General features: G+C 40.4%; 1 protein-coding gene across 1 annotated transcript in view; it reads left to right on the plus strand.

Annotated features, from left to right (window-relative positions):
* The window catches only part of AASS (aminoadipate-semialdehyde synthase), a 60,560-nt gene that overhangs the window by 22,384 nt on the left and 11,625 nt on the right, over positions 1 to 26,551 (plus strand). Inside the window, exons 11-18 of the mRNA XM_014457361.2 lie at positions 5,990 to 6,049; positions 6,233 to 6,300; positions 8,710 to 8,831; positions 9,010 to 9,136; positions 16,255 to 16,365; positions 16,672 to 16,780; positions 18,409 to 18,549; positions 25,162 to 25,329. Coding sequence (XP_014312847.1) covers positions 5,990 to 6,049; positions 6,233 to 6,300; positions 8,710 to 8,831; positions 9,010 to 9,136; positions 16,255 to 16,365; positions 16,672 to 16,780; positions 18,409 to 18,549; positions 25,162 to 25,329 — 906 coding nt within the window. The remainder of the gene's footprint in view (positions 1 to 5,989; positions 6,050 to 6,232; positions 6,301 to 8,709; positions 8,832 to 9,009; positions 9,137 to 16,254; positions 16,366 to 16,671; positions 16,781 to 18,408; positions 18,550 to 25,161; positions 25,330 to 26,551) is intronic.

Genomic DNA, 26,551 nt, shown 5'->3' on the forward strand with positions numbered 1-26,551 from the left:
CATGGGTGTCGGACCATCCCATTCGGCACCTCTGTCCCTCCTACCAGTCTGGAAGTACTTTCTTCTTTACTTCTCTAGCTGTAGGACTTCCATTCAGCCAGATTCCAGGCAGTTCTGAATTATGGTTGGTCTGTATATGAAATGTAATTTTGATATGGTTGTGGGAGGCAGCGAGTACAGGCATTTACCTCTGCCGCCATCTTGGTTCTCTCCTGTTCAGTGAATTAAAAAAATTTCAGATATTCTCTTTCCAGTTATAAAATTTCCATTTAGTTCTTTTCTTTCTCTTTCTCTGCTGAGAATTTCTATTTGTCTAATTTATTTTGAGTATACTTTTCATTGTCACATAGAGTATAGTTATAAAAGCTGCTTTAGAGTGTCTGCCTCACATTTCCAAAATTCTGAAACAGCGTATAATTGGGTCATGTTTTTGTACCCATTCAGCTACCCTATGTCTCTTGATTGGAGCATTTAGTCCATTTACATTCAAGGTTATTATTAATAGGTACTTTTTGTTGCCTTTTTAATTCTGTATGTTTATAGTTCTCTCTCTCTCTCTCTCTCTCTCTCTCTCTCTCTCTCTCTCTCTCTCATCACAGCAGTCTCTTTAGCATTTCTTTCAGTGCTGGTTTGGTGGTGATAAACTCCTTCAGCCTTTTTGTTGTCTGGGAAGCTCTTTATTTGACCATCTATTTTGAATGATAGCCTTTCTGGATAGAGTAATCTTGGTTTCAGATCCTTGCTTTTCATTACCTTGAACACTTCATGCCATTCCCTTCTGGCCTGTAGACTTTTTGATGAGAAATCAGGTTACAGCCATATTGGAGTTCCTTTATAGGTAACAAATTGCTTTTCTCTTGCTGCCTTTAAGATTCTCTCTTTGTTTTTAATTTTAATTGTGATATGTCTGGGTGTGGGCCTGTTTGGGTTCTTCTTGCTTGGGACTCTCTGTGCTTCCTGTATTTGTGTGACTTTTTCCTTCACCAGGTTAGGGAAGTTTTCTGCCATTATTTCTTCAAACACGTTCTCTATCCCTTGCTCACTTTCTTCACCTTCTGGTATACCTGCTATTTGAATATTGTTACGTTTCACATTGTCCCACAGCTCCCTTAAGCTGTCCTGTTTTTTAATTCTTTTCTTTTTGGTTCTTTGAGTGATTTTTTCTGCTCTGTCTTCTAATTCACTGAGCTGATCCTTGGCTTCCCATAATCTACTCTGTCTTCCTTCCAATGTGTTCTTTATTAGTGCTATGTCATTTTTTATTTCCAACTGGCCCTTATTCATAGTTACTATATGTTTTCTCATGCTGTTGAGCATCTTCACCTTCATTATTCTAAACTTTATATCTGATAAATTTTTTATCTTCATTTTGTTTAGCTCTTTTTCTGGGGAATTCTTTTTTTCTTTCATTTGGGCTTGTTTTTTGTTTATTTGTTTGTTTGTTTTGTCTCTCCATTTTGGCTGCCTGTTTGGGTTTGTGTCTGTGTATTAGGTAGATCTTCTATGATTCCCAGTCTCCAGTGCAGGACAATGTCAGATGCTGTTTCTGTCTGGCCTTGAGTTCCCTGTTTGGAGCTATAAGCAGTCCACAGCTTGTGGCTCCCTGTGCTGGAGCTGGGTATTTTTGCAATGGACCAACTTGTACACCAGACTCTGCTTTTCCTAGCCCTGGGCCCAGAAAGAAATCAGGCAAAGACACAAAACCTCCAAAGATCTGCCCCTGCCTGCAGTTTGATTGTTATTCTCAGTCTTAGTTTGCCTCAGGTTATAGACCACAGGGTAAGGTGAGAGATCTTCCAACAAAGGCCCACAGCATGAGGGAATGACTCAGCACAGGAAACTTGTATGGCTGCCCTCCAAGCTCCAACCCCAGAGCCCCTAGCCCTTGCTTCTGCTCACACAGCTCCAGTCCATTCTGCCTTCCCTCTGCCAGAGCCCAAGGTGAGTGGCTGCACACAAAATTTTGTGTGTTGGCTCTTTAAATGGGTGCCAGTATTACTATCTGTCTCTGGCTGGCAGAGAGCAACCCTGATTCTTTTTACAGCCAGATATTCTGTGGGATTCCTTCTCAGTTCTGGCTCTCTGGGCTGGGGAGCCAAGCTTGGGGTTTAGACCCCAGAGTTCTCAGTGGGAAACTGACCCTCCCCCCCTCGAGCTGAGATATCCCTCTGGAACTTCAGCTACTGCCTGTGGGAGCCCAGCCAGCCTTCTCATGCCTCTGCACTTCCTACCAGTCTCTATGTGGTCTCCATTTTCTGTCCTTGGTTATCAGGTGTCTCTCCAGCTAGCCTTCAGTTGATCTGTCAGGGTGCTTTTTCTGTAATTTAGTTGTATTTCCAGTTTGGTCCTAGCAGATTGTCAGTGTAGCTTTCATTTACTCCGCCACCATTTTGAATATTCTGTCGCACTATTTTTGTTTATATACCACAACTAGAGGCCCAGTGCATGGATTCATACACTAGTGGGGTCCCTCTGCATGGCCTGCAGAGATCGGTCCGAAACCAGCAGTCCAACACTGCCTGCTGCTCCTGCCTGCTGCCTGCTCATCCTGGCCCCGCTGCACCTACCACGGGCTCGCGCCCAGTCAGTCCTGATTGGGAGAAGCTTGCGCCGCCGCAGCAGCACTCACCAGACATGAGCCCTGCCTCTGATTCCTGTCGGTCAGCTGAGCGGTGCTCCTGCTGTGGGAGTGCACTGACCACCAGGGGGCAGCTCCTGCATGAGCATCTGCCCCCGGTGGTCAGTGCGCATCATAGCGACTGGTCAACTGGTTGTTCGGTCGCTTAGACTAGAGGCCCGGTGCATGGATTCGTGCACATTGAGAGGAAATTAATTGGAAGAAATATTTTAGAGGCCATGGAGGGACCGCGAGAAATTGGCAGGCTTGCAAGGGACTGTGGGAGGTTGGCTCCAGGGTGTGTCCGGCTTATCTCACCCAGTCCCGCTCGGGGCCAATTGGGCCGGCCAGCTGGTGAGAGGCCACGGGAGGTTGGCCGGCTGGGGAGGGACCACGGGAGGGCTCCAGGGTGTGTCCAGTCCATCTTGCTCAGTCCTGATCGGCTGGACCCCAACGGCAAGCTAACCTACCAGTCGGAGTGTCTGCCCCCTGGTAATCAGTGCACGTCATAGTGACTGGTGGAACGAATGGTTGGACACTTAGCATATTAGGCTTTTATTATATCGGATAGCCCTCTAAACAGCTTGGTGGGCTTCCTTGGGGCATTTATTTCTGTGCTATCTTGAAGACTGAACCTTTGTGAACGTTGATGACTGTCTGTATTTTGTAGTGTTGAAATATATGTGTCAGTTTACCACTAAAATATTAAGTATATTGTCTGTGATTTCTTCTGATAACTGTATGTGAACTGTATTTAAAGTATATGCACTGTCCTTTCCCCCTCAGATTTTTCTTCTTGACTTAAGGTCTACATAGCTTTTGTAGCATTGCAGGGTACATACTATTATTTTGTACCAACATAGAATTTTTGTTTTAGTTGAATTCAGTAGATATTTACTGTCTGTTAGAATAAGGCACACATATGGATGGAGAGAATGAAAACACAGGCTTTGACCTATAGAAGCATGAGGTCCAGAAGAGGATGAGATAAGTGTGCAAACCAGCCATCAGGTAGAATATGACAATCATTAGAAAGGTGGCAGTGAAGTTGTGGAGGGAGAGGCTCTGCCCTGTTGGGTACAGTCAGGAAAGCTTTTATGAAAGAGGTGACATTTGAGCTGGCTCTTGATAGATGTAGAGTATTTGTTCCTTAGCATGGTAGTGGAGAAGAACAATATGTGATGGAGACAGGAGAGCAAAGGTGGGAGTTAATTTAACCTAGGGATTCTGATTGAAGTAAAGGTTAAGTATGTTTGTTGCATGTTGGAAAGGGTCTTAACATCAGAAGAAATAGCTTGAAATTAATTTGGGCAAGAGTGATGAGGTCTCTGTCGGCCCACGAACTGAAAGGTCCCGGCTTCGATTCTGGTGAAGGATATGTACCTAGGTTGCAGACTGGGTTCGTGCGGGAGGTAACCAATCAATGTGTCTCTCCTACATCGATGATGTTTATCTCTCTCCGTCTCTCCCCCTCCCTTCCACTGTCTCTAAAAATCTATGGAAAAAATATCCTCGGGTGAGGATTACCCCCCCCCCAATAAAAAAGAAAAGAAAGAAAGAAAAGAGTGATGAGCTCTCAAAGCTCTATGTGAAAGTGATATGGCTTCCCATATGCCCAGGACCCTGTGCTTGCACATGTGTAATGGGTGGATTGAGTAGCCTTTGGTTGTCTGACATGTGTGCCTTTCTTTTAGTTTCTTGGGGAAAAGCCCATTGAACTTTAATAATTATTGCATGTATCTACTAATATAGTCACTAGATATTTACCATTTTATGATGTAACAGGTATATGGTAGGATGCCAAGTCCAGTTCCTACCTTCAAAGTGTGCTTAGGGGCAATTTTGGTAAAGACTTCACAGCTGAGACAGTTCTTCAGCTGTACCTCAGAGGAGGAAAAGTGGGAGCTCCAGGTAGAGGAATGGCATGGAGGCATTTACCTGGCTAGCACAGAAGCATATAGAAGCATGACACAGGGAAGTAACTCCATGTTGTTAATGGGTCTGAAGAGTTGGGTGTGAGGCAAAAGGGAGAGCTGAGATGGGGAGGCAGCACCAGCCTGTAGGGAACCTTGTGGGACACTTAGGGACACTTCAAGAGACTTTATCTTGAAGGCAAGGGGAAGATATTGAGTTAGTTTACGTAGGCACAGGGAAACAATCAGTTCTGTGATTTAAATGAAAGGAAAAAAGGTGAGAGCTAGTTCCCATGATCCCAGTAAGGCGAAAGAAAGACTGTAGAAATATAGAGAAAGAGCCTAGATAAGGGAAAGATATACAAGAGTTCAGTGGTTTGACCATATGCAGAGTGAAATTCAAGCCTCATTTTATTATCAACTAATGGTTTCCGGCCTGTAGACAGGGTTGGTAGGTAGAGGAGTCAGCTTGAGAAGGGAGCACTCCAAGGGTGCCTGGGAAATAGAGGCAGTGGGAGGACCCTAGGTGTGTTAATTCCATGAACCTTCCAAACTATGTCCTGGCTTGGCTTATCATATATATATATATGATATATATATAATTTAAATGCCCATATCCTATGAATAGATAGCCTAGGTGTCTTGTGTTTTAGATACATGACAGTAGTTTTATGTGTATTTTAATGCAGAAAGTAAATACTCCCATGCCAGCATCTGTTCAGTTTGCTCTTTCTTAGTTGGGTGAGTGCTCTAGATTTAACCTATGGATTGTCTCATTAACCCTAATACCCTGACCACCAGAAGCAACAATACTGATTTATATGATCTTTACCCCTTGGCAGTCTATTCTAGAGTGGGATTTTTTGTAAGAAAAGAGGAGACCGAGAAAGGTGCTAGGATGTTAAAATGAGTGACGTCGTTTTTGTTGTTGGCCATCTGACTCATTCTTGCAAAATAAAGGGAAGAGTGTGGATGACTTTTTGAAACCTACTTCTTGAAGTCATTTTCCCTAACACTGTGGAAAAGCTGATGTGTCTATATTCAGAAATAATATTGACCTGAGGGAGATTCCCTACTGAGGGCTTGGTGGCTTGTTGCCTGAACCTTTGAAATGTGAAGGAAGCCCCCAGAGCGAGGCTATAGACCTTGTGGTGATACTTGCCAGCGTGATCAATATGACACATCTAACGTGTGTGTGTGTGTGTGTGGGGGGGTGTCTGTGTTTTTCATGTTTCCAGTAAGTGAAGATGATTTTAATCAGATTTTACTTTTAAAATTGAGAAATAGCATGTGTTTGGGGGCAGACTTCACTGCTTGCAGAAGTCTTCATTACCAATTATTGATCTTCAGAAACTTTGCTAAATTCCCTTTTCTTGTGACTAATGTAATATGAATAGAAATGCCAAGAAGCCTTCCTTGCAATGTCACTTATCTCTTACCAATCTCATCTTCCTTTCAGATATTATCAGATGCAACACAGCCTCTTGAAAGTCAGAATTTTTCTCCTGTGGTGCGAGATGTAAGTTCTAAAAATAATTTTTTTCTATGAGTGTACTTTTCCCCACTGCCATCCCCCCTCCACCCCATCTCCCTTCCCTTCCTCCCTCCCCATGTCTCTGTCTCTTCTCTATCAATGATGAGCCCATGTTTGTGGGACTAATATGTGGATATTAAAGAAATGTCTTGTGTCATATACATTTAGGCAGTGATTACATCCAACGGTATTTTGACTGATAAGTATAAATATATCCAGAAACTCCGAGAGAGCAGGTAAGCATCATTCTTATCTTGGATCTGATGAGTATTTTTTTAATGTTTCAATGTGAGTTCAGAAGAACTGGGTTTATACAACAGGACAAATTTGAAAATGCCTATAAATATAGGACACCCAAACTAAGTGACTGGCTGAAACCGGTGTGAATTATTTTCTCTGGGACAGTGTTGGGCTGTATCCTATTCTGGGTAGATTTGTATGCAAACCAACATAAGTCCAAAAGACTACCCTTTCTGGGAACCCCCCTCTCTAGCACTTTGCCTATTGTCATGTCTCTGTGACTTGCTTGAAGGACAGTGAGCAAACGAACTCTTTCTGTGGTCCTTTCAGTCTGGTTTTTAGTTGAGGGTTTGGACTCTTTTGTGTAGTGTAATATTTAGGAAAGTGGGCTCTTGGTTAGAGAGTGGAAGCTGTGAAGAAAGAAAATGACCAGAAGTCGGTTTTCCCAGGGATTCTTCCTAGGAGGAAGGTGCCAAAAAGTACCGTGACAAATCTGCCCAAGAGAATAGTTCTCACAGGAAGGCACTTAGCTAAGGCCCTCGTTCCCTCAACTGATTTTCCTACTTAAAGTTTGAAAACGTTGACCTTTCTTTGGAATGTTCTAGTCCACTTCAGCTGAGTACACTTGGTTTGTGTTTAACTCTGCTCCCCACTGGTCTATTCCCATCTAACAAAATAACCCATGCACGGAATGCTCAGGAGAAAGCAGAGTGGGGAAATTAATAATAAATAAACAAGCAAACAGACTGTCTTATCTTCTTTCTCAGTTGTTGTCTCTACAAGAGGTAAATGAAGAGCGCTGCACAGATCTGTTATGCTTTTTCCATATATTTGCTTGTAGTTACTTTTTATGCTTCAATGAAATATTTTGGCATAAGACAGCAAAAGTGTATAATTTGTGTGTCAAAAAACCCCAACTAACTCTGCAACTTAAGAGAGTTAATTATTGGGGAAATGTCATGTGTATTTGTTTTTTTATACTCCCTGTGTCTTTTGATTCTCATCACCTGATGCTCTCATACTAATCCTAATGCCATATCTAACATGACCAGTGACGATGGCATCTTCACTCTTACACACCTTATTTCATGTGGCAGCAGGTCTACTTGGCTCCAGTCACTAGGGTTTCCTGCCTTCCTTCCCTAGCAGAATCTAGTGCCAAGAGAGTAATATGAAGATTGAATTTTGAAAGGAAATTTAATTATCTTGCACCCTGCCTCATTCTTATGTTATCTTTATCACTTAACACAGAGGTTAGTAACCTGGAGTGTTGGGGGGTGCTGATGAGATGAACTGTATTAGAATCTAGGTACGATTTTTAAAAAAAATTATTTTGAACACCACATTTAGACATAAAAATATGTTTCAATTATATACACTGTAGGAAGTGTTATTAGGAAGGATATCCAATAATCAAATAAAATAGTGATATTTTCTGGGAGATGGTATGGAATGGGGGTAGAAGTTAAAGACCTTCCCTTATCAGTAATATAAGTATTGGGGCGATGAGAGACAGGGACATTTTACATTTATAGTTATTTTTATTCAATCATAATTAATGAAAAAGTTCAAGTTTGAGAGATATCCTGGTCTAAAAGATCTAAACAACAGAGCTTGCTGCTTAAGTTCCTGGCACCAGGCCATTTCCATGGTTGTACATAGGTATCTGGGAATTTGATTCAGAAGGCCTTTATTGAGTACCTATTATATTTAAGACAAACTAAATTGAGAATCAGTGGGTTTATAAAGATGAGTAAGACTTAATCACTGTCTTGGAGGTCATAGTTTGTTGGAAAGACAGAGTTATCTGTCAGGAAGGTACAAATTTTGAACAGAATGAACTGTTCAAGAATTAAATTCCTGCCTGGTAACTTCTCTTAGGTTTCTATATTTGACCCCTGACATTTGTGATTTCAAAGTTAAGGTTTCAACTGTTGTCAAGTGATCCTAAAGATAAACAGCCAGACAAATGTCTAATATGGATGATAATAATCTCCTCGGATTTTGTGTGGAGTGAATAAGGTTTCCATGGTAAAGCTTCTAGCACGATTATGAATCACGTCCCCTGGGAGGACAAAGTGTGAGACCAAGTTACTCAATCGTGAGTAAGAGAGTCAATGGTCCAGCATCTGTGACTCACTGGGCAAATGCATGAAAGTCTGTGAACATACACCTCAGAGATGTCAGGGACTGTTGTCCATTGTACAAAATCTAAAATAATCAATGAAAAATGTTAGTGTGGGGAACTCCCGTTGAGGTTCTTTTTATGAATAATGTGGGGAAATTATTGCTTCATAGTGTTAAGTTTTAGTTTGGTTTGTTGCCAGCAGGATTCTATTATTTAATTTTTGTTGTTGTTGTTAAATGATACCCCTACCCTGCCTTTTTATTGATTTTTTTTATAGGGAACATTCTCAGTCACTTTCAATGGGCACCAAGAAAAAGGTCTTGGTCCTTGGAACTGGTTATGTATCTGAGCCTGTATTGGAATACCTGTCAAGAGATAACAACATAGAAATAACAGTAGGTAAATGAGCCCTGATATTTGAAGAAGAAGAAAAACCAATTCCATGTTTCCCTTGTGAATTTTAAATGACTGTTTTGTTTCTAAACTTTGAAAAATTACTTTGGAGATATTAAAGTGTGTTTGCTCTTGGACTAGTAGAGGGAAATCTAAAATTTGGGCTTCTTTATTCTTGAAATAGGCTCTGACCTAAGGAATCAAATTGAGCAGTTAAGCAAGAAATATAATATCAATCCTGTTATCATGGACATCAGTAAACAGGAAGAGAAGTTGGCCTCCTTGGTGGCAAAACAGCATCTTGTCATCAGGTTAGTATTTAGCAAGAAATGATTGCTGCGTATTTTGTTGATGTTGTTATTTCCCTTTCCTTAATTTTCAAATCTTAAAATTCAGCAAACTGTTGGCCTTTCATGAAAGTTGGCACTAGCAAAATCTGTTTTATATTTAATTTTTCTTGATTGAGTTTCCCTGCTGAATAGTGATAATGCTGTGGAACATGATTATCCTGTAATGTTCCTCAAATAACTTATTTTTAAGTTGCAGAAAGAATGTTTTGAGGTAAGCACAGTGACTATCAAAATAAAATAAGGGATATGTTTCACAAAAAATTATATAATGATGTATAAAATCTTTTTGGTTTGAATGTTTCAATTTTAGTTTTTGATGTTTTAAAGTAAATATTAATCAAGTTTGATATGTTGCTTTGAAAATTACATTTGTATTTTGTGTATGTTTTTACAAGTGGTATTTATAAGTATTTGAATTAATTGACTTAGAGTTATGGCCCCTGGCTAGTTACTATATCACATAAACAATCAGTTATGAACTCTAATCCCTTTGTCTAAAAAAGCACTATCAATCAAAGTTCTATCATTCTAGTTCTCAACATATTATTAGGTTAGCCGCAGTGGTCGGCAAAACTGCGGCTCGGCAAACTGCGGCTCGCGAGCCACATGCGGCTCTTTGGCCCCTTGAGTGTGGCTCTTCCACAAAATATCGACTTCTGCGCATGGGCCACGAAGTTTCAATAGCAGTGTATGTGTGCGCCCGCACGTGGTATTTTGTGGTATTTTGTGGAAGAGCCGCACTCAAGGGGCCAAAGAGCCACATGTGGCTTGCGAGCCACAGTTTGCTGACCACGGGACGTTAGTGCAATTAATGCCAAATAAAAAAAAATATTAGATCTAGATAACACTTTTAGTAGGCAAGTTTTCAATGATCGGAAGGTGACAAAAAGTCTCCACTTAACCTTTCAGATGATGTAATTCTTCACTTTCTATTAATACTTTTTCAACAAAGCATTTTGCAAGTATTTTGCTCATTGGCTTTTAAATTATTTCCATATTTAGTAATAATTCTTTTATGTTTTTATTCTCAATTACAGTTTATTTTTAGTATTATTTTGTATTGGTTTCAGATGTACAGAATTGTGGTTAGACAATTCTTTTATTATTTATTTATTTATTAAAATTTATTTTTATTTATAGAGAATTTTTTAAGGAGTGTTGAAAATTTAATATGATTTTTCTAAGTATTCAAAAGGATTAAATAATGAACATTATTGAAGTATTCTTAATCTTCCAAAAATATACTACAACACAAAAAGTTAATGGGTTTCACTTAAATTTAATTTTCTTGGGCTTAAATAAATAGCTATTAATTTAACCATGTAATCTTTCTTCTTTTTTTTTAAATTGAATTTATTGGGATGGCATTGCTTCACAAAACCATACAGGTTTCAAGTGTACAACTCAACCAGATATCATCTGCCCACTGCACGTGCATCCATCGCCCCAAGCAAAGTATCTTTCTGTCACAATTCTCCCCACCTTTACCCAGCTACCTCCCACTACTCCCTTGTAGGTAACTGACTTTTTTTCTCTTGCTGCTTTTAAGATTCTCTCTTTGTCTTTTGCTCTTGGCATTTTAATTATGATGTGTCTTGGTGTGGTCCTCTTTGGATTCCTTTTGTTTGGGGTTCTCTGTGCTTCCTGGACTTGTAAGTCTATTTCTTTCACCAGGTAGGGGAAGTTTTCTGTCATTATTTCTTCAAATAGGTTTTCAATATCTTGCCCTCTCTCTTCTTCTGGCACCCCTATAATTCGGATGTTGGTATGCTTGAAGTTGTTCCAGAGGCTCCTTACACTATCTTCATATTTTTGGATTCTTTTTTCTGTTTGCTTTTGTATTTTTTGTTTCTTCGTATTTCAAATCTTTGACTTGATTCTTAGGATCCTCTTGTCTGCTGTTGGATCTCTGTATATTATTCTTTATTTCAGTCAGTGTATGCTTAATTTCTAGTTGGTCTTTTTTCATATCCTCCAGGGTCTCACTAAGTTTATCGGCGGTTTCCAGAAAATTCTTGAAAAACCTTATAAACGTGATTTTGAACTCTATATCCAGTCATTTGCTTTCCTCCATTTCTGTCATTTGTGACCTGTTTCTTTGTCTCCGCATTTTTTATGCTTCCCTGTATTGGTAGAGTGGCTTTGTGTGCTAGGTGTCCTATAGGGCCCAGTGGCTCAGCCTCCCCAGTTACCTGAGGTGGACACTCTTGGTGCACCCCTTTGTGGGCTTTGTGCACAGTCTTGTTGTAGTTATGCCTTGATTGTTGTAGGTATCACTGGGAAGAATTGACCTCCAGGCCAATTGGCTGTGAGAATCAGCTGTGTCTGTAGTGGGAGAACTTCTGTGCTGAAGACACCCTTCCGGGGCAAGACTTGCTTCAGTGGGGCTTTGGTGCTCACTGAGTCTGCCCCCTGAGTGTGTCCCTTATGGATCTGAGGAGTTGTAATCTGGATGGTCCCACTCTGACCACTGGGTACACTGGCTCTTGGATCTAAGGAGGTGCTAATTTAGCCTCTGCCTGAGGCTACCCAGCCGGAGCTACGAAGAGATATTCAGATTTCCCTTCCTTTTTTGGGGTTTGGAGGTGCCCAGATGAGGCCCAGGCACACATTCTTTCTGATTGGTGCTTCAGGTTTCTTAGGATATATTCCTAGAAGTGGGATCACTGGGTCAAATGGCAATTCCATATTTAACTTTTTGAGGAAACTCCAAACTGTTGCATAATGGCTGCACCAGGCTGCATTCCCACTAGCAGTGTACTAGGGTTCCCTTTTCTCCACATCCTCGCCAGCTCTTGTCATTTGTTGATTTGTTGATGGTAGCCATCCTGACAGGCATGAGGTGAAACCCTATTATGGTTTTAATTTACATCTCTCTGATGATCAGTGACTTTGAGCATTTTTTCATATGTCTCTTGGCCATCTGTATGTCTACTATTTAGATCCTTTGCCCATTTTTTAATTGGATTGTTTGTCTTCCTTTTGTTAAACTGTATGAGTTCCTTATATATTTTGAATATTAACCCTTTATCAGATGTACCATTGCCAAGTATGTTCTCCCATACTGTGGGCTCCCTTTCCATTTTGTTGCTAGTTTCTTTTGCTGTGCAGAGGCTTTTTATTTTGATATAGTCCCATTTGTTTATTTTCTCCTTAGTTTCCTTTGCCCTAGGAGATGTATCAGTAAACATATTACTATGAGAGATGTCTGAGATTTTGCTGCCTATGGTTTCTTCTAGGATTATTATGGTTTCCTGACCTACATTTAAGTCTTTTATCCATTTTGAGTTTATTCTTGTGTATGGTGTAAGTTGGTGGTCTAGTTTCATTTTTTTGGCATGTATTTGTCCAGTTTCCCCAACACCATTTATTAAAGAGACTCTCTTGATTCCATTGTATCCTCTTGCCTCCTTTGTCAAATATTAACTGAGCATAATGGCTTGGGCCAATTCAGGGGTCTCTGTTCTGTTCCATTGGTTTATACACCTGTTCTTGTGCCAGTACCCGGCTGTTTTGAGTACAGTGGCTTCGTAGTATAACTTGATATCTGGTATTGTGATTCCTTAAACTTTGTTCTTCTTTCTCAAGATTGCTACGGCTATTCGGGGTCTTGTTTTGTTCCATATAAATTTTTGGAGTATTTGTTCTAGATCTGTGAAATATGCTGTAGGTATTTTAAGAAGGATTGCATTGAATCTGTAGATTGCCTTGGGTAGTATGGACATTTTAATGATGTTAATTCTACCAATCTATGAACATGGTATATTCTTCCACTTTTTAATATCTTCCTCTATCTCTTTTTTTAACGTCCTGTAGTTTTCTGAGTATAAGTCTTTTATCTCCTTGGTTAAATTTATTCCTAAGTATCTTATTTTTTGTTGTTGTTGTTGCAATGGTAAATGGGATATATTGTTTAGTTCCTCTTTCTGAGAATTCTTTATTGGTGTATAAAAAAAGCCATTGATTTTTGAGTGTTGTTTTTGTATCCTGCTACATTCCCAAATTCATTTATTAAATCTAGTAGATTTTTGGTGTAGTCTTTAGGGTTTTCTATGTATAATATCATGTCATCTGCAAATAATGAGAGTTTTACTTCATCCTTTTCCATTTGGATGCTATTTATTTCTTCTTCTTGTCTGATTGCTGTGACTAGGACTTCTAGAAATATATTGAATAAGAGTGGTGAAAGTGGACATCCCTGTCTTGTTCCTGTTCTTAAGGAAAATGGTTTTAATTTTTTCCCATTGAGTATGATGTTCGTTGTAAGCTTGTCATGTATAGCTTTTATCATGTTGAGATATACTCTCTCTATTCCCATTATGATGAGAATTTTTATCAAAAATGGGTGTTGTATTTTGTCAAATGCTTTTTCTGTGTCTATTGATATGATCATGTGATTTTTGTCTTTCACTTTGTTTATGTGATGTATCACATTTATTGATTTGTGACTATTGTACCAGCCTTGCATCCCTGGAATAAATCCCACTTGGTCATGGTGTATGATCTTTTTAATATGTTGCTGGATTCGATTTGCTAATATTTTGTTGAGGACTTTAGCATCTATGTTCATCAGAGATATTAGCCTGTAATTCTCTTTCTTTGTAGTGTCTTTATCTGGTTTTGGAATTAAGATAATGCTGGCCTCATAAAAAGAAGTGTTTTTTTTTTTATTACTGCTTCAATTTCTTTAGTTGTAATTGGTCTATTCAAATTTTCTGATTCTTCCTGAATTGGTTTTGGAAGATTGTATGTTCCATTTTGCCCTGGTTGTCCAATTTTTTGGCATATAGTTATTCATAGTATTTTTTTTTACAATCCTTTGTATTTCTGTTGTATCAGTTGCTACTTCTCTTTCATTTCTGATTTTATTTATTTGGGACATCTCTCTTGTTTTTCTTGATGCGTCTGGTTGAAGGTTCATCAATCTTGTTTATCTTTTCAAAGAACCAGCTCTTGGTTTTACTGATCTTTTGTAATGCCTTTTTAGTCTCCATGTCACTTATTTCCACTCTCATCTTAATTATTTCCTTCCTTCTATTTATTCTGGGGTTTGTTTATTGTTTTTTTTCCTTCTTTTAGGTATAGGGTTAGATTGTTTGATTTTTTTTCTTGCTTCTTAAGGTTGGCCTATATTGCTATGAACTTCCCTCTCAGGACAGCTTTTGCTGTGTCCCAGAGATTTTGGGTGGTTGTGTGTTCAGTTTAGTTCATTTCCAGGCAGCTTTTGATTTCTTCTTTGATCTCATTGGTAACCCATTCATTGTTTAATAACATGCTATTTAGCCTCCATGTGTTTGAAAATTTTTCAGTTTTTTTTATTGTAATTGATTTCTAGTTTTATACCATTGTAGTTAGAGAATATGCTTGATATAATTTTAATCTTTTTTAATTTATTAAGACTTATTTTGTGTCCTAACATGTGGTCTACCTTTGAGAAATTTCCATGTGCACTTAAGAAGAATGCAATTTCTGTTGCTTTGAGATAAAATGTTCTGTAAATATCTATTAAATTCATCCAATCCAGTGTGTTGTTTAAGATTGCTGTTGCCTTGTTGATTTTTTGTCTGGAAGATCTATCCATTGATATCAGTGGGGTGTTAAAATCCTCTACTATTACTGTATTGCTATTGATCTTTCACTTAATGTCTACTAATAATTTCTTTATATATTTAGTTGCTTCTATGTTGGTTGCATATATGTTTACAGGGGTTATATCCTCTTGTTGAATCAATCCCTTTAGTATTATGTGGTGGCTTTCTTTGTATCTCATTATGGCCTTTATTTTGTCTGATATTAGCTATCCCAGCTTTTTTTATTTGCATGAAATATTTTTTCCATCTCTTTGCTTTCAGTAATAACTTCTTTGGATTGAAAAAACCAGGAAATAGAGATCAAGGGCTTCCTATTGATACTGGCAAAATATGTGCATAATTTTATTCTACATGATAATAAATCTATTTAACAATACTTATTCTATTGACCTGAGCAGGAGTAGAGTCTAAGAAATTTTGTTTTATGTGAAAGAGAGAAAATCTCAAGTACGCAGGATGACATTGACATATACATGGACATAGTGTGAATGTGTTTATAAGTTTGTATTTATATTTTCATGGTTACTATGTAGAATGCTTTATCAAATAGGCAATAAGCTAGTGGAACCTAAATAGTGTTAAGTAAGTTACAGTATGTTTTATTATTTCATGGGTAGAATATGAATATACTCATTTATATAAACAGTTATAGAGATTCATTTTTTTGTGATTGTGTATTCCCAGCACCAAATTAAAACACCATAACCAGATTTCTAGAAAACCCACTTTGAGTTTTAAGTACATCTTCATTTTTCACTCAGTAGATAGCCTTTTAGCCATCCTGATAGGCTTTACACCAGGCAATACCATTAAAACCTATCTTCCACCCTGGCCCTTCATAGACTCTACTCTTTAATGTAACACACAGGCCACCTAGACTAAGTTTCACCCCTTCCTGATAGTCATTTGAGAAATGTGAAAGTGAAAAGAACAGCAGTCTTACCTTTTAGTAGGGGGCTCTAAACAGGATATAATAGAAATATAAGGATGGATGAAATAAATTCCACTTAATGTTATAAAAAATAGTTGGATACCTGAAGAGGAAGGACATTTGGCTTTGGGGGAATCTGGGAAAACTTCTTGGAGGAGATAACTGTTTAGACATTTCTTTAAAGAGGGAATGGCCTGGGTGGGGGTTAGGGGATGAGGGTGAAGGGAGCATTCCATGTGGAAGACACAGTGAGTAAAAGTTCAGAGATGGCAAAGTAAAGGCTGGAAGTTGAGAGTTACATTGGCTTCTTTGGTTCCCACATATGGTTTATAAAGAAGATGGAGGGAGAAAAATAGCAAGGTTAGGTGAAGGTCATATTGTGGAGAGTTATAAATGTGATAACAGGATGCATGTGTTCTATAGTCCTCAAGGAGTCACTGATCGTCTCTTAGAGAGTAAATTAATCAGAGCAATGTCTCCGCTTTAGTGCTTCAAGGTACATAGAAGATAGGGTTGGACAAGAAAGTGTCTGATTGGCTCCTCCCTTTGTTTTTAAGCTTGTTGCCTTACGTATTGCATCCTCTTGTGGCCAAGGCATGCATCGCAAGCAAAGTTAACATGGTCACGGCAAGCTACATCACACCAGCACTAAAGGAATTAGAAAAGAGGTAAGTTCAGTTTCAAGAAAGCAGCTCCATGGCATTATTTTTATTTTATTTTTAATTTTTTTTTATTGACTTCAGGGAGGGAGAGAGAGATAGAAATATCAATGGTGGGAGAATCATTGATTGGCTGCCTTCTGCATGCCCCCTACTGGGGATTGAGCCAGCAACACGGGCATGTGCCCTGATTGGGAATCAAACCGTGACCTCCAGTTTCATAGGTTGACACTCAACCACTGAGCCATGCTGGCTGGGCGCATTATTTTTATTTCACATTCAACTTTTTCTTCCTCCTGTTTTTACCTGTTGTAGTGTGGACGATGCTGGCATCACGGTCATTGGTGAATTGGGATTGGACCCTGGTCTTGATCACATGCTGGCAATGGAAACGATAGATAAGGCCAAAGAAGTGGGAGCCACGGTGAGTCTCATTTACACCCAAAAGTTCATTCAGGAAAACATTCAAAGGTCCAGGTTTCTGTGTTTGCAAGTAATCTTTCTATAATTTTGATTAAAGGTGTTGCTATATCCTAGCTTGTACTTTGACCAGAAATTTCAAGTAAAATTCTGTAATGGCAGAAATATCTGCATGGTGAAACAATGTCCACCTCTGAGCAATCAATTTTTAGAGAAATAGATGCTACTATAATATTTTGGTTTAATAAAATATTTTAGACTGCCTTAAAGATTCTTTAATAAGGTTTGACTTTTAAAAGTGGGAAAAATTCTTTACAATATTATCCATTTATTGGTACATGAAGTATCTTTTATACACGAGAAAGAACTATTGGACATTAAATGTGATGAATCAGATGAAATGTTTTAGGTTTTATGTGCGTAATATATGTAATCAAATATAGAGTCAAATGAATTATAATTACAGTGGAACCTTGGTTCTTGAACTTTATTCATTCGGGGCAGATGTATGAAAACCAAAGCATTTTTCCCCATTAGAATAATGTAAATTGAATTAATGCATTCCAGACCCCAAAATGATTCCCTGTTTTAACCTTTATTTTTTATTTTTTAGTGTTTCTTTTTTTATTATGTATGTGTCCTTATCCCCACATTACCTCCCATTCCCCCACTCATGCCCTCACCCCCCTGTTGTCTGTGTCCATTGGTTAGGCCTATATGCTTACATACAAGTCCTTTGGTTGATCTCTTACCCTTCTCCCCACCCTCCCCTACCTCCCTCTGAGGTTTGACAGTCTGATCGATGCTTCTCTGTCTCTGGATCTGTTTTTGTTTATCAGTTTATGTTGTTCATTATATTCCATAAATGAATGAGATCATGTGATATTTATCTTTCTCTGACTGGCTTATTTCACTTAGCATAATGTTTAATTTATTTTCAGTACATGTCTAATGTACTGTTTAATCTATAAATAAATGCTTTAAAAATAAAAAGGACATGAAATATAAATGAAAATTTAACAAAAAGGAAATATACAGTAAAAAAATGAAAATTTAATGATAATAATAAGCAGTAACAAAAGTAAAAAAATAACCAAACATGAAAATATCCACAGCACAATATCCTGAGGTAACAGCAGTAAACTGACTCATACTCACACTTTCTCTCCTTTATTTGTCACCTGAGAGATGCGTGGCTGATCACACAGGTATCAGCATGAAAGGGTTGTCTGGTTGAGAAGCAAATTTTGGAGATGGGAGATGTTCAAGAAACAAGGTTTGACTGTATATATATTAATTATGTCATATACTGATTAGTATATTTAAAGTTGCATATTATAATGTATATAATCAAATTATCATCAAGCATACAACTTAATACCAAGCCAAATTGAATTAATAGTTAGATTTTTAAATAAAGTGTTAGTCACACTCTCTAGAGGGTTTTTTAAAAATTTAGTATGCATAAAATATAACTGTGACTTAATCAAATGATATCTGCTTTTAAGGATGTCTCTTGGAAAGCCTTAGTAACTTTAAGAAAGGAAAAACTGTAGCAAGTCTACCTCATGTATGTCATACTCCCTAACTTATGGCTAATTCTTCCTAATTTATTGAGTCTTCATTTTACAGATTGAATCTTACATTTCCTACTGTGGTGGGCTTCCAGCCCCCGAACACTCAGACAATCCTTTGAGGTACAAGTTCAGCTGGAGTCCAGTGGGGGTTTTGATGAACATAATGCAGTCCGCCACCTACCTGCTCAATGGAAAGGTGAGGATGCTCATGATAGCCCTAGATACAAACCGGCAGCAACTGCCTGAGGAAGTCCAGACTCTTTCTCCCTGACACCGAGGCCCTTTCCTGCTGGATGTGCTGCTTGTGCTCCATCCCCTCCTCCTTTGACATTTGTATCTTCTGTTCCCTGTAGTCTCCTCACTGTTCCCAGCATGGCCTGTGCTCATTCTTTCCTCTTCTTGCAAGTTGTTTCTGCATTTGGAAAACTCACTTCTCGACTTCTCTACACGTGCGAATGCTGGTCATCTCGTGATTTATTTCAGCATGGCACATGATTAGAGTCCCTACTGTGTGCTGGCCAGGGGGCAAGACTCCCAAGGTTGTCACAATGCATGAAGTGACCTGAGAGAACTTACAGCTGGAATGGGGGTGGCTCTTGGAATAGAGGGTTTGGTGGGTCAGAGAAAGACGAATTTCCCCCCAGCTGCTGTGTACCAGAATGTAAGTGCTCTCTGAGTTTGGTATTGAAACCGTGGTTTAAAGAGAACATTAAGATCATGGTTTGAAAACGTATGTCTCACTAACTCCCAAGCGGTTTCTTTCCCCCTCATGGTGGGCAGGACAGACCCTGGGATGACAGCTGCAATCCAGGGAGAGCAGGTCTGAAGTATGCTGAAGTGCCACGGGGTTGAGTTGAACTTGGTGAGAGGGGTTGGGGAGAAGAAAATTAGTGGAGAAGAGAAGATGTGCTTGGCCTTGAAAGATAAGAAGCTGCCAGGCGGGTCGGATTGCTGCCATTCATTTCTTACAATAACCTTACCAGGTTCATAAGGCAGAAAGCAAGCATAAAAAGCTTAGCTAACAGCCACAGTTCAAGAGGTTGCAAATGGCATGGCCAACCTCCAAGTCACATCGGGCTGCCTTCAGAGGTTATTCTCTGACCAGAAGGAAAGGCCCAGATTTGGGAAGAAATGTGGTTAGACCAGTGATGGCGAACCTTTTGAGCACAGCGTGTCAGCATTTTGAAAAACCCTAACTTAACTCTGGTGCCGTGTCACATATAGAAATTTTTTGATATTTGCAACCATAGTAAAACAAAGACTTATATTTTTGGTATTTATTTTATATATTTAAATGCCATTTAACAAAGAAAAATCAACCAAAAAAATGAGTTCGCGTGTCACCTCTGACACGCATGTCATAGGTTCGTCATCACTGGACTAGACTAAGGCTCCTCTTTACATGCTGTGACGTTGCACCGCCCTCCCCTCCCCTCGTCCTGGCCCTGCAGGGAGTGATGACTTACGTGATCAGATGTGCACCTTAAAATGATTCATCTGGCAGAGTATTACAAATTCCCAGTGTACCTGTGAACTTCAGTGTGTTTTGTATACAAACAAAAGAGGAAAGTTAAATAATTTCTTTTTTTAAAAAAATATATATTTTTATTAATTTCAGAGTAGAAGGGAAAGGGAGAGAGAGAGAAACACTGATGATGAGAATCATCATTGACTGGCTGCCCTCTGCACACCCCATACTGGGGATCGAGCCTGCAACCTGGGCATGTGCCCTTGACCGGAATTGAACCCGAGACCCTTTAGTCCGCAGGCCAACACTCTATCCACTGAGCCAAACCGGCTAGGGCTTAAATAATTTCTTTAGAAACGAGGTGAATGTTGTTACCAGCCACCGTCTTCTGAGCCGATGGTGGACAGTTTGGCTCACAGCCTTGTTGCACATTGGAGTCACGGGGCAGTTTACAAAACCCTGGTGCCTGGGCCCCATTCTCAGCACTTCTGATTCCCCTGGGTGTGGGGATGATAAAAACTCCCAAAGTGAGATCAACCAAAGGACTTATATGCATACATATAGGCCTAACCAATGGACACAGACAACAGGGGCTGAGGGCATGAGTGGGGGGGATGGGGGGATAATGTGGGGATAAGGACACAAATGTCAATAAAGAAATTTAAAAAAAACCAAAAAACTCCCAAAGTGATTCTAATGTGCAGCTGGACTTGAGAAGGACCGATTCAGTGACCAGAGCTGCACATAAGACTGTACTAAACAATCGGGACACTTACATTTGATGCTGGAAAGATACACTCACAAGTTTCAGGATATGAAACAGACCCCTGAGTTCTGGTCCAGGTGGTGGCAATGTCCCCACAGGCCAGGCAATTGAAAGGTCCCCTGGAACTCTGTCTCCTGGTGCGTAATGGGAGCACCAGTGCTCCATGGAGTCCTCCGAGTCTGTGAATCGAAGGCTTGGGCAAGAAACTCATCCTGACGTTGTCCCAACGACATGTCTTTTTCCTGCCAGAGCCTGTCTCCCGATGCCCCTGTCACCTCTGCAGTCCTGGAAAAGAGACTGGCCTAACCTGTGAGGGCAGGAAAAGGTCTTGCTTCATTTGGGCAAAATGCTTCAGGAGGCCATATAAGTGATAGCAACGAGGGGGTCAGGAGAGTGCTACATAAAGAACAAGGGCTTTGCCCTAGCTGGTGTGGCTCAGTGGATAGAGCGTTGGCCTGCAGACTAAAGGGTCCCGGGTTCCAATCCAGTCAAGGGCACATGCCCGGGTTGTGGGCTCGATCGCCAATAGGGGGCATGCAGGAGGCAGCAAATCAATGATTCTCTCTCATCGTTGATGTTTTTATATCTCTCTCTCTCTCTCTTTTTATCTCTCTCTCTCTCTCTCTTTCTTCCTCTCTGAAATCAATAAAAATATATTTAAAAAGAAAAAAGAACAAGGGCTTTGATGTGAGCTGGCCTGGCTTCGAGCTCTGGCCCGGCACTAGAACAATCACTTCATCGCTCTGAGCTTTGGGCTCCGGGTTGGAAGATAAACATAACACCCGTCTGCAGGGTTCCTGCCGTAGGGTTCAATGGTGGGGAAAGCTGGGGGAAAAGCAAGAGGAGATTTCAGGCAGCAGAAGTTGTATTTGTTGAATTTGAAGTTTTTCCCTTTCAGCCTGAGCTCCTTTTGTAGAAAGTGCTTTTTGCATCGCTCTGCCTCCGTGGAGGACACCGAGAGCAAACACGATGCTTTTCTTTGCTAAAATGGATACTTTTTTCAAGGCCCTGCTCAAGCTTCCTCTTGCGGGTGCCTCTTTCCCTGACCACTCCAGCCCTCACTCCCTGTTCTTTTGTCTGCACTCCCACACGTTGTCTGTGTCTCAGAATCTTTCAGATGCTGTGTCATTCACTCAGCAACTCAAGTGCACCCGCCTGTCTCGCAACCCAGAAGCCTCTCTTGTGTTCTCGTCCCTCCAATCCCTCTGTGACCGTGGAGTAGGCCTTAGGTTATTCACAGGATCATAAAGGGGGACCCAGGGGACCTCTGGCTTCTGCTTAAAGTTGAAGCCTCAAACTTTCCCAGCGACGTAGGCAGCGGCCCATGAATTAGGACGTGTCTCCTTGTCCTACATCCTTGCAGTAATTTTCAGTCACTGGTACAATTCCCAGCTAATCCTATTTTTAATGACACCTGATTCCCCTCTACATCTCTGGAGACGGTGGTTGTATTTCCCTTAGTTCTGTGCCTTCCGTGGGGAGAGGGACAGTTTCTGTAATGGTGGCACCTGGGAATGACATGCCGAGCTTCGCCATCCCCTCCGTCAGCCTCCTCTCCCAGCTACCCCCAGCGACACACTGCGTCAGGGCCGTGCTTGCTCTGCACACACAGCTCTGAGGAAGGTTTTCTCATCCTCGAGTCGGCCTGCAAGTCAAGTTTACCTTGATGGCCTGGCCGCACCCAGCCCCTCCTTTGTAGGAAATTCTGTTTCTGTAAATGTTGTCAGAAAGTATTTGTGAAATAAAACAAATGTTTAAAAATAGCTGCTGTTGCTCTCTTTGCCTGCACCCATGCTTAGTGCGATTTTCAGGCAAGGATCTGGCACAATCCGGAATGCTGTACCTCGTCAATCGAACCCCTCTTAAGACGTCCAGAAATAAGCACAATTAAAGGTGTAGACATGGCACAGGAGAAAGAACCCAGGTAAACCTGGGTTCACATGTGCCTTTGGGTGACTCGGCCTCAGTTTTTGCCTCTGAAAAATGGGTTATTGCATGGGTTAAAGGTCATGTCTATGAGGCACCCAGCACAGTGGGTCCTAAGTGATTGTCTGTATATTTCCTGTGTTATATTTCTTGTTAGTTCAATAGATGAGCTTATTATCGATTCTCATTGGTTGGGAGATGTGTGTGTGTGTGTAAAAGAGTTGGACATAGAGCAACTGTGCTGGGAGTGGGTCTTGCATCTGAGTATTGTTGAGCCAGAAAAGAAAGCATATTCTTTGTCAAATAGATAAATCATTCTTTCTGTCTTTATTTAAGTCATTAATAAAATATTAAACAAGACAGTGCTTATTAATGAATCTTATAATATGTCATTAGAAATAACAGTTCTCAGTTGATATCAAATGATAATGATTACCCAGTAATTTTGGGGTCAAGTTGCTTTAGTATCTGCCAATCTCTAAAGGAATCATTATCATTCACCTTACATTTCCATGGTTTCTTCACAAGGGTCTCATGGTAGACTTGTGAACTAGCTGATTTCTTTCTGATTACTAAGTTGTTGGAATTTAGTCGTCTTTATTGAATTTTTCTTAAAATTTTTTTTCTAACCTTCAAGCAAGTAAACAAGATTTAGAATTGCTATAGGTTATAGAAATGAGATAGGTGTGAAGACCTGGAAGGTTAACACATACTTTCTTAATAAATTTTTCTATTAAAATGTAAAATTATGATAGAATAAATTTGTTATAAAGAAATAGCACAGAAATGGTCTCCCTGAAAATGGTTTCTGTGCAATCCAGAAGAATTTTATCGGGAAATGAAATAAGCATTCCTCACTTCTTTTAGATTCTCAGTCCTGGAGTTTTATTTTTTAATTATTTTTAAAAACATATTTTCATTGATTTCAGAGAGTAAGGGAGAGAGAGAGAGAGAGAGAGAGAGAGAGAGAGAGAGAGAGAGAAACATCAATGATGAAAGAGAATCATTGATCAGCTACCTCCTGCACGCCCCATACTGGGGATCGAGCCCATAACCCAGCATGTGCCCTTGCCTGGAATCAAACCTGGGACCCTTCAGTTCACAGGCGGACGCTGTGTCCACTGAGCCAAACCGGCTAAGGCCAGTCCTGGAGGTTTAGATGGTGCTTGGCGTTCTGCAAAGTGAGCCTTTTAAGTGGAGAGATTCTACCAGGCCTGACCCTGGTCAGCAGAATACATTTCCTTCTGGGCTTCCACCGTAGAGAGACATACATTTCCATTTTGTCTCTCCAGAACCTACCTACAGATAAGCTCTGGGAATCATTAGGTTTAACCGAGACTTCTTTGGGTGAATTCGTCATGCAGGGTTGTTCTTTGCAGCTTTACTCACATGATCAGCAATTGTTTCCTGTGGTGCAAACAGGACAAGATCCAGTTCTACCAGCAGCCACACCCCTTCCCTGGGAATCTCAGCCGTGGCTGTCTCATTCCAGGATGTTTTCCGTTATCTCAAGAATGATCGTAAACCTCACCAGCTGAAAGAAAAACTTAGTCCTTTAATCAAAATTAAAGGGAAAAAATGCTCCACTGCATTTGAGTGTGTGCTAGGGGGTGGGCTTTGTGTACTAGGACTACTGAGAAATTTAGAGCTTGGGCATTGGGGATTTAACTTCTCACCAGCAGTAATAGTGGGGCCAGCACTTTTTTGAGTTTCACTATATGTTTATTTGGCTGTCTTTCTTGTGAGGGGACATCTACCCTGCTCCCTGTCCCCAACACACACTGTAGGTTGACGAGTGCAGGCTATGAGCTTTATAATTGCTCCAGCACAGCTCGTGACACTTGGTGGACATTCAGGAAGTGTTTGTTCAATAAATAAAGGAGTGAATGGAGGCAGGAATTGTGTCTTATCCCTCATATTCCCTCCGCAATGAGTGGGATCCAGGCCCGCGGAGTAGGTGCTCGGCAAGCGCTAGCTGTGTGAATGAAATGTACCAGGCTGGTGCCTGCTGTGGATTCGGAAAGGGGACGGGGTAAAGCCAAAGAACAGTGAGAACATTGCCGTTGCTCTGAGCTCAGAAGCCATTTAAATGAGTATCTGTTGCTTTTAGCTTATTGTTTGCTTAAAAACAAAACCTCAAGGGGACATTATTCAGTGCCATTTAATCCGGGGCATGAAAAAATAGAGAAAACAAGATCTTAGTAAAAAATGAAATGCTTCAGTCAGATTTTCAAGTTTGAAAGAAGAGGGGAACAAGATGGGGAGAGGGTGAATTGGGTAAAGGAGGTCAAATATATGGTAGTGGAATAAGACTGGACTTTTACTGGTGAGCATGCCGTAGAGGATACAAATAGCAAACTATAATGTTGTAAATCTGAAATTCATAATATATAACCAATTGTTACTCCAATAAATTTAATAAAAAATAATTAAAGTAAAGTTTGGGAGCATATGGCCTTGTGAAGTCTCACACTAGTGAAACAGCCTGACTATGGAATGTTGATTATGGTAGTTTCAGTAAAGTTTCCCCCCCCCCCCAAAATTCCCTATTGCTTTCTTTTAAAACTTGGATTTCTTTATGATGCAAATAACAACAGATGGATGCCAGGGGAACACAGTGTAACCGGTGTGGTGTGCCTTTTCCTCAGGTGGTGAATGCTGAAGGGGGCGTCGCCTTTCTGGACGCGGTGACTCCTATGGATTACTACCCCGGGTTAAATTTGGAAGGCTATCCTAACAGAGACAGCACCAAATACGCTGAAATTTATGGCATTTCGTCTGCTCACACTTTGTTGCGGGGGACACTGAGATATAAGGTAAGCGGCTGTGTTTCAGATGAAATGCGTTGCCTGTTCTGATGTGAGTGATGTGTACACGTCATTGTTACTAGAAATCAGAATAATTAAGATGTGGGCCACGCTGGAGTCTGTGTCCTCAGGACTCTTGATTGAGAGACATTAGGAGACGGCTCAAAATGATGTGAGCCAAAAGGGAACTTTAGACCCAGGAGGAGTGGGGGCGGGCAGAGGACTGGCTTCAGGAGTAATGAGTTTTGGGGAGTCAGGTGACCTCGCTGGGGCTTGCTTTCTCTTCGCCTCTCAGCTCTGCCTTCAGGGTTTGGCTGCAGTCCCAGGCTCCCAGGGCAGCCGGATGGTGGTAGCATCCCCACCCTGTTAGGTTCAGTGAGAATGAAAAGTGCATCTTTCAAAATCTAAAAATGTAATTTTGGTTTCATTAGTGCCTGAGGCCAGTGGGATAAAAGGTGCCAATCAGCTTTGCCCTCTGTTTTATGTCCCTTAAGCTGAAAGTGTAGTCAGCATCACTTTTCCTAAAGCAACATCTTTTTTAAAAAAAATAATATATTGTTATTGATTTCAGAGAGGAAGGGAGAGGGAGAGAGAGATAGAAACATCAAGGAGGAGAGAGAACCATTGATCTACTGCCTCTTGCACGCGTCCTGCCCCCCCTCCCTCCCCACTGGGGATTGAACCTGCAACCTGGGCGTGTGCCCTGACCGGAATCAAACTGTGACCTCCTGGTGCATAGGTCAACCACTGAGCCATGCCAGCCAGGCCAAAGCAACATCTTTTTACCACAAAATGAGGTGTAGCTTCTAGAACAGCGGTTCTCAACCTGTGGGTCGCGACCCTTTTGGGGGTCGAACGACCCTTTCACAGGGGTCGCCTAAATACTTCCTGCATATCAGATATTTACATTACCATTCATAACAGTAGCAAAATTACATTTATGAAGTAGCAACAAAAATAATTTTATGGTTGGGGGTCACCACAACATGAGGAACTGTATTAAAGGGTAGCGGCATTAGGAAGGTTGAGAACCACTGTTCTAGAAGCATAAACACAAATGTTCATTACACACTTATTAATCACAAGAGTAGTTACAAGTATGACCAGATTAAGACAATTTTATTGAAATAGTTTCCTAGGGCTATTATAACAAGTTACTACTAACTGGGTGCCTTAAAACAACAGAGTTTATTTTCTCATCATTTAGGAGGTCAGAAGTCTGAAATCAAAG

Source organism: Myotis lucifugus, unplaced genomic scaffold (genome assembly GCF_000147115.1).
Source record: "Myotis lucifugus unplaced genomic scaffold, Myoluc2.0 scaffold_73, whole genome shotgun sequence".
In the NCBI taxonomy this organism is placed as follows: domain Eukaryota; kingdom Metazoa; phylum Chordata; class Mammalia; order Chiroptera; family Vespertilionidae; genus Myotis; species Myotis lucifugus.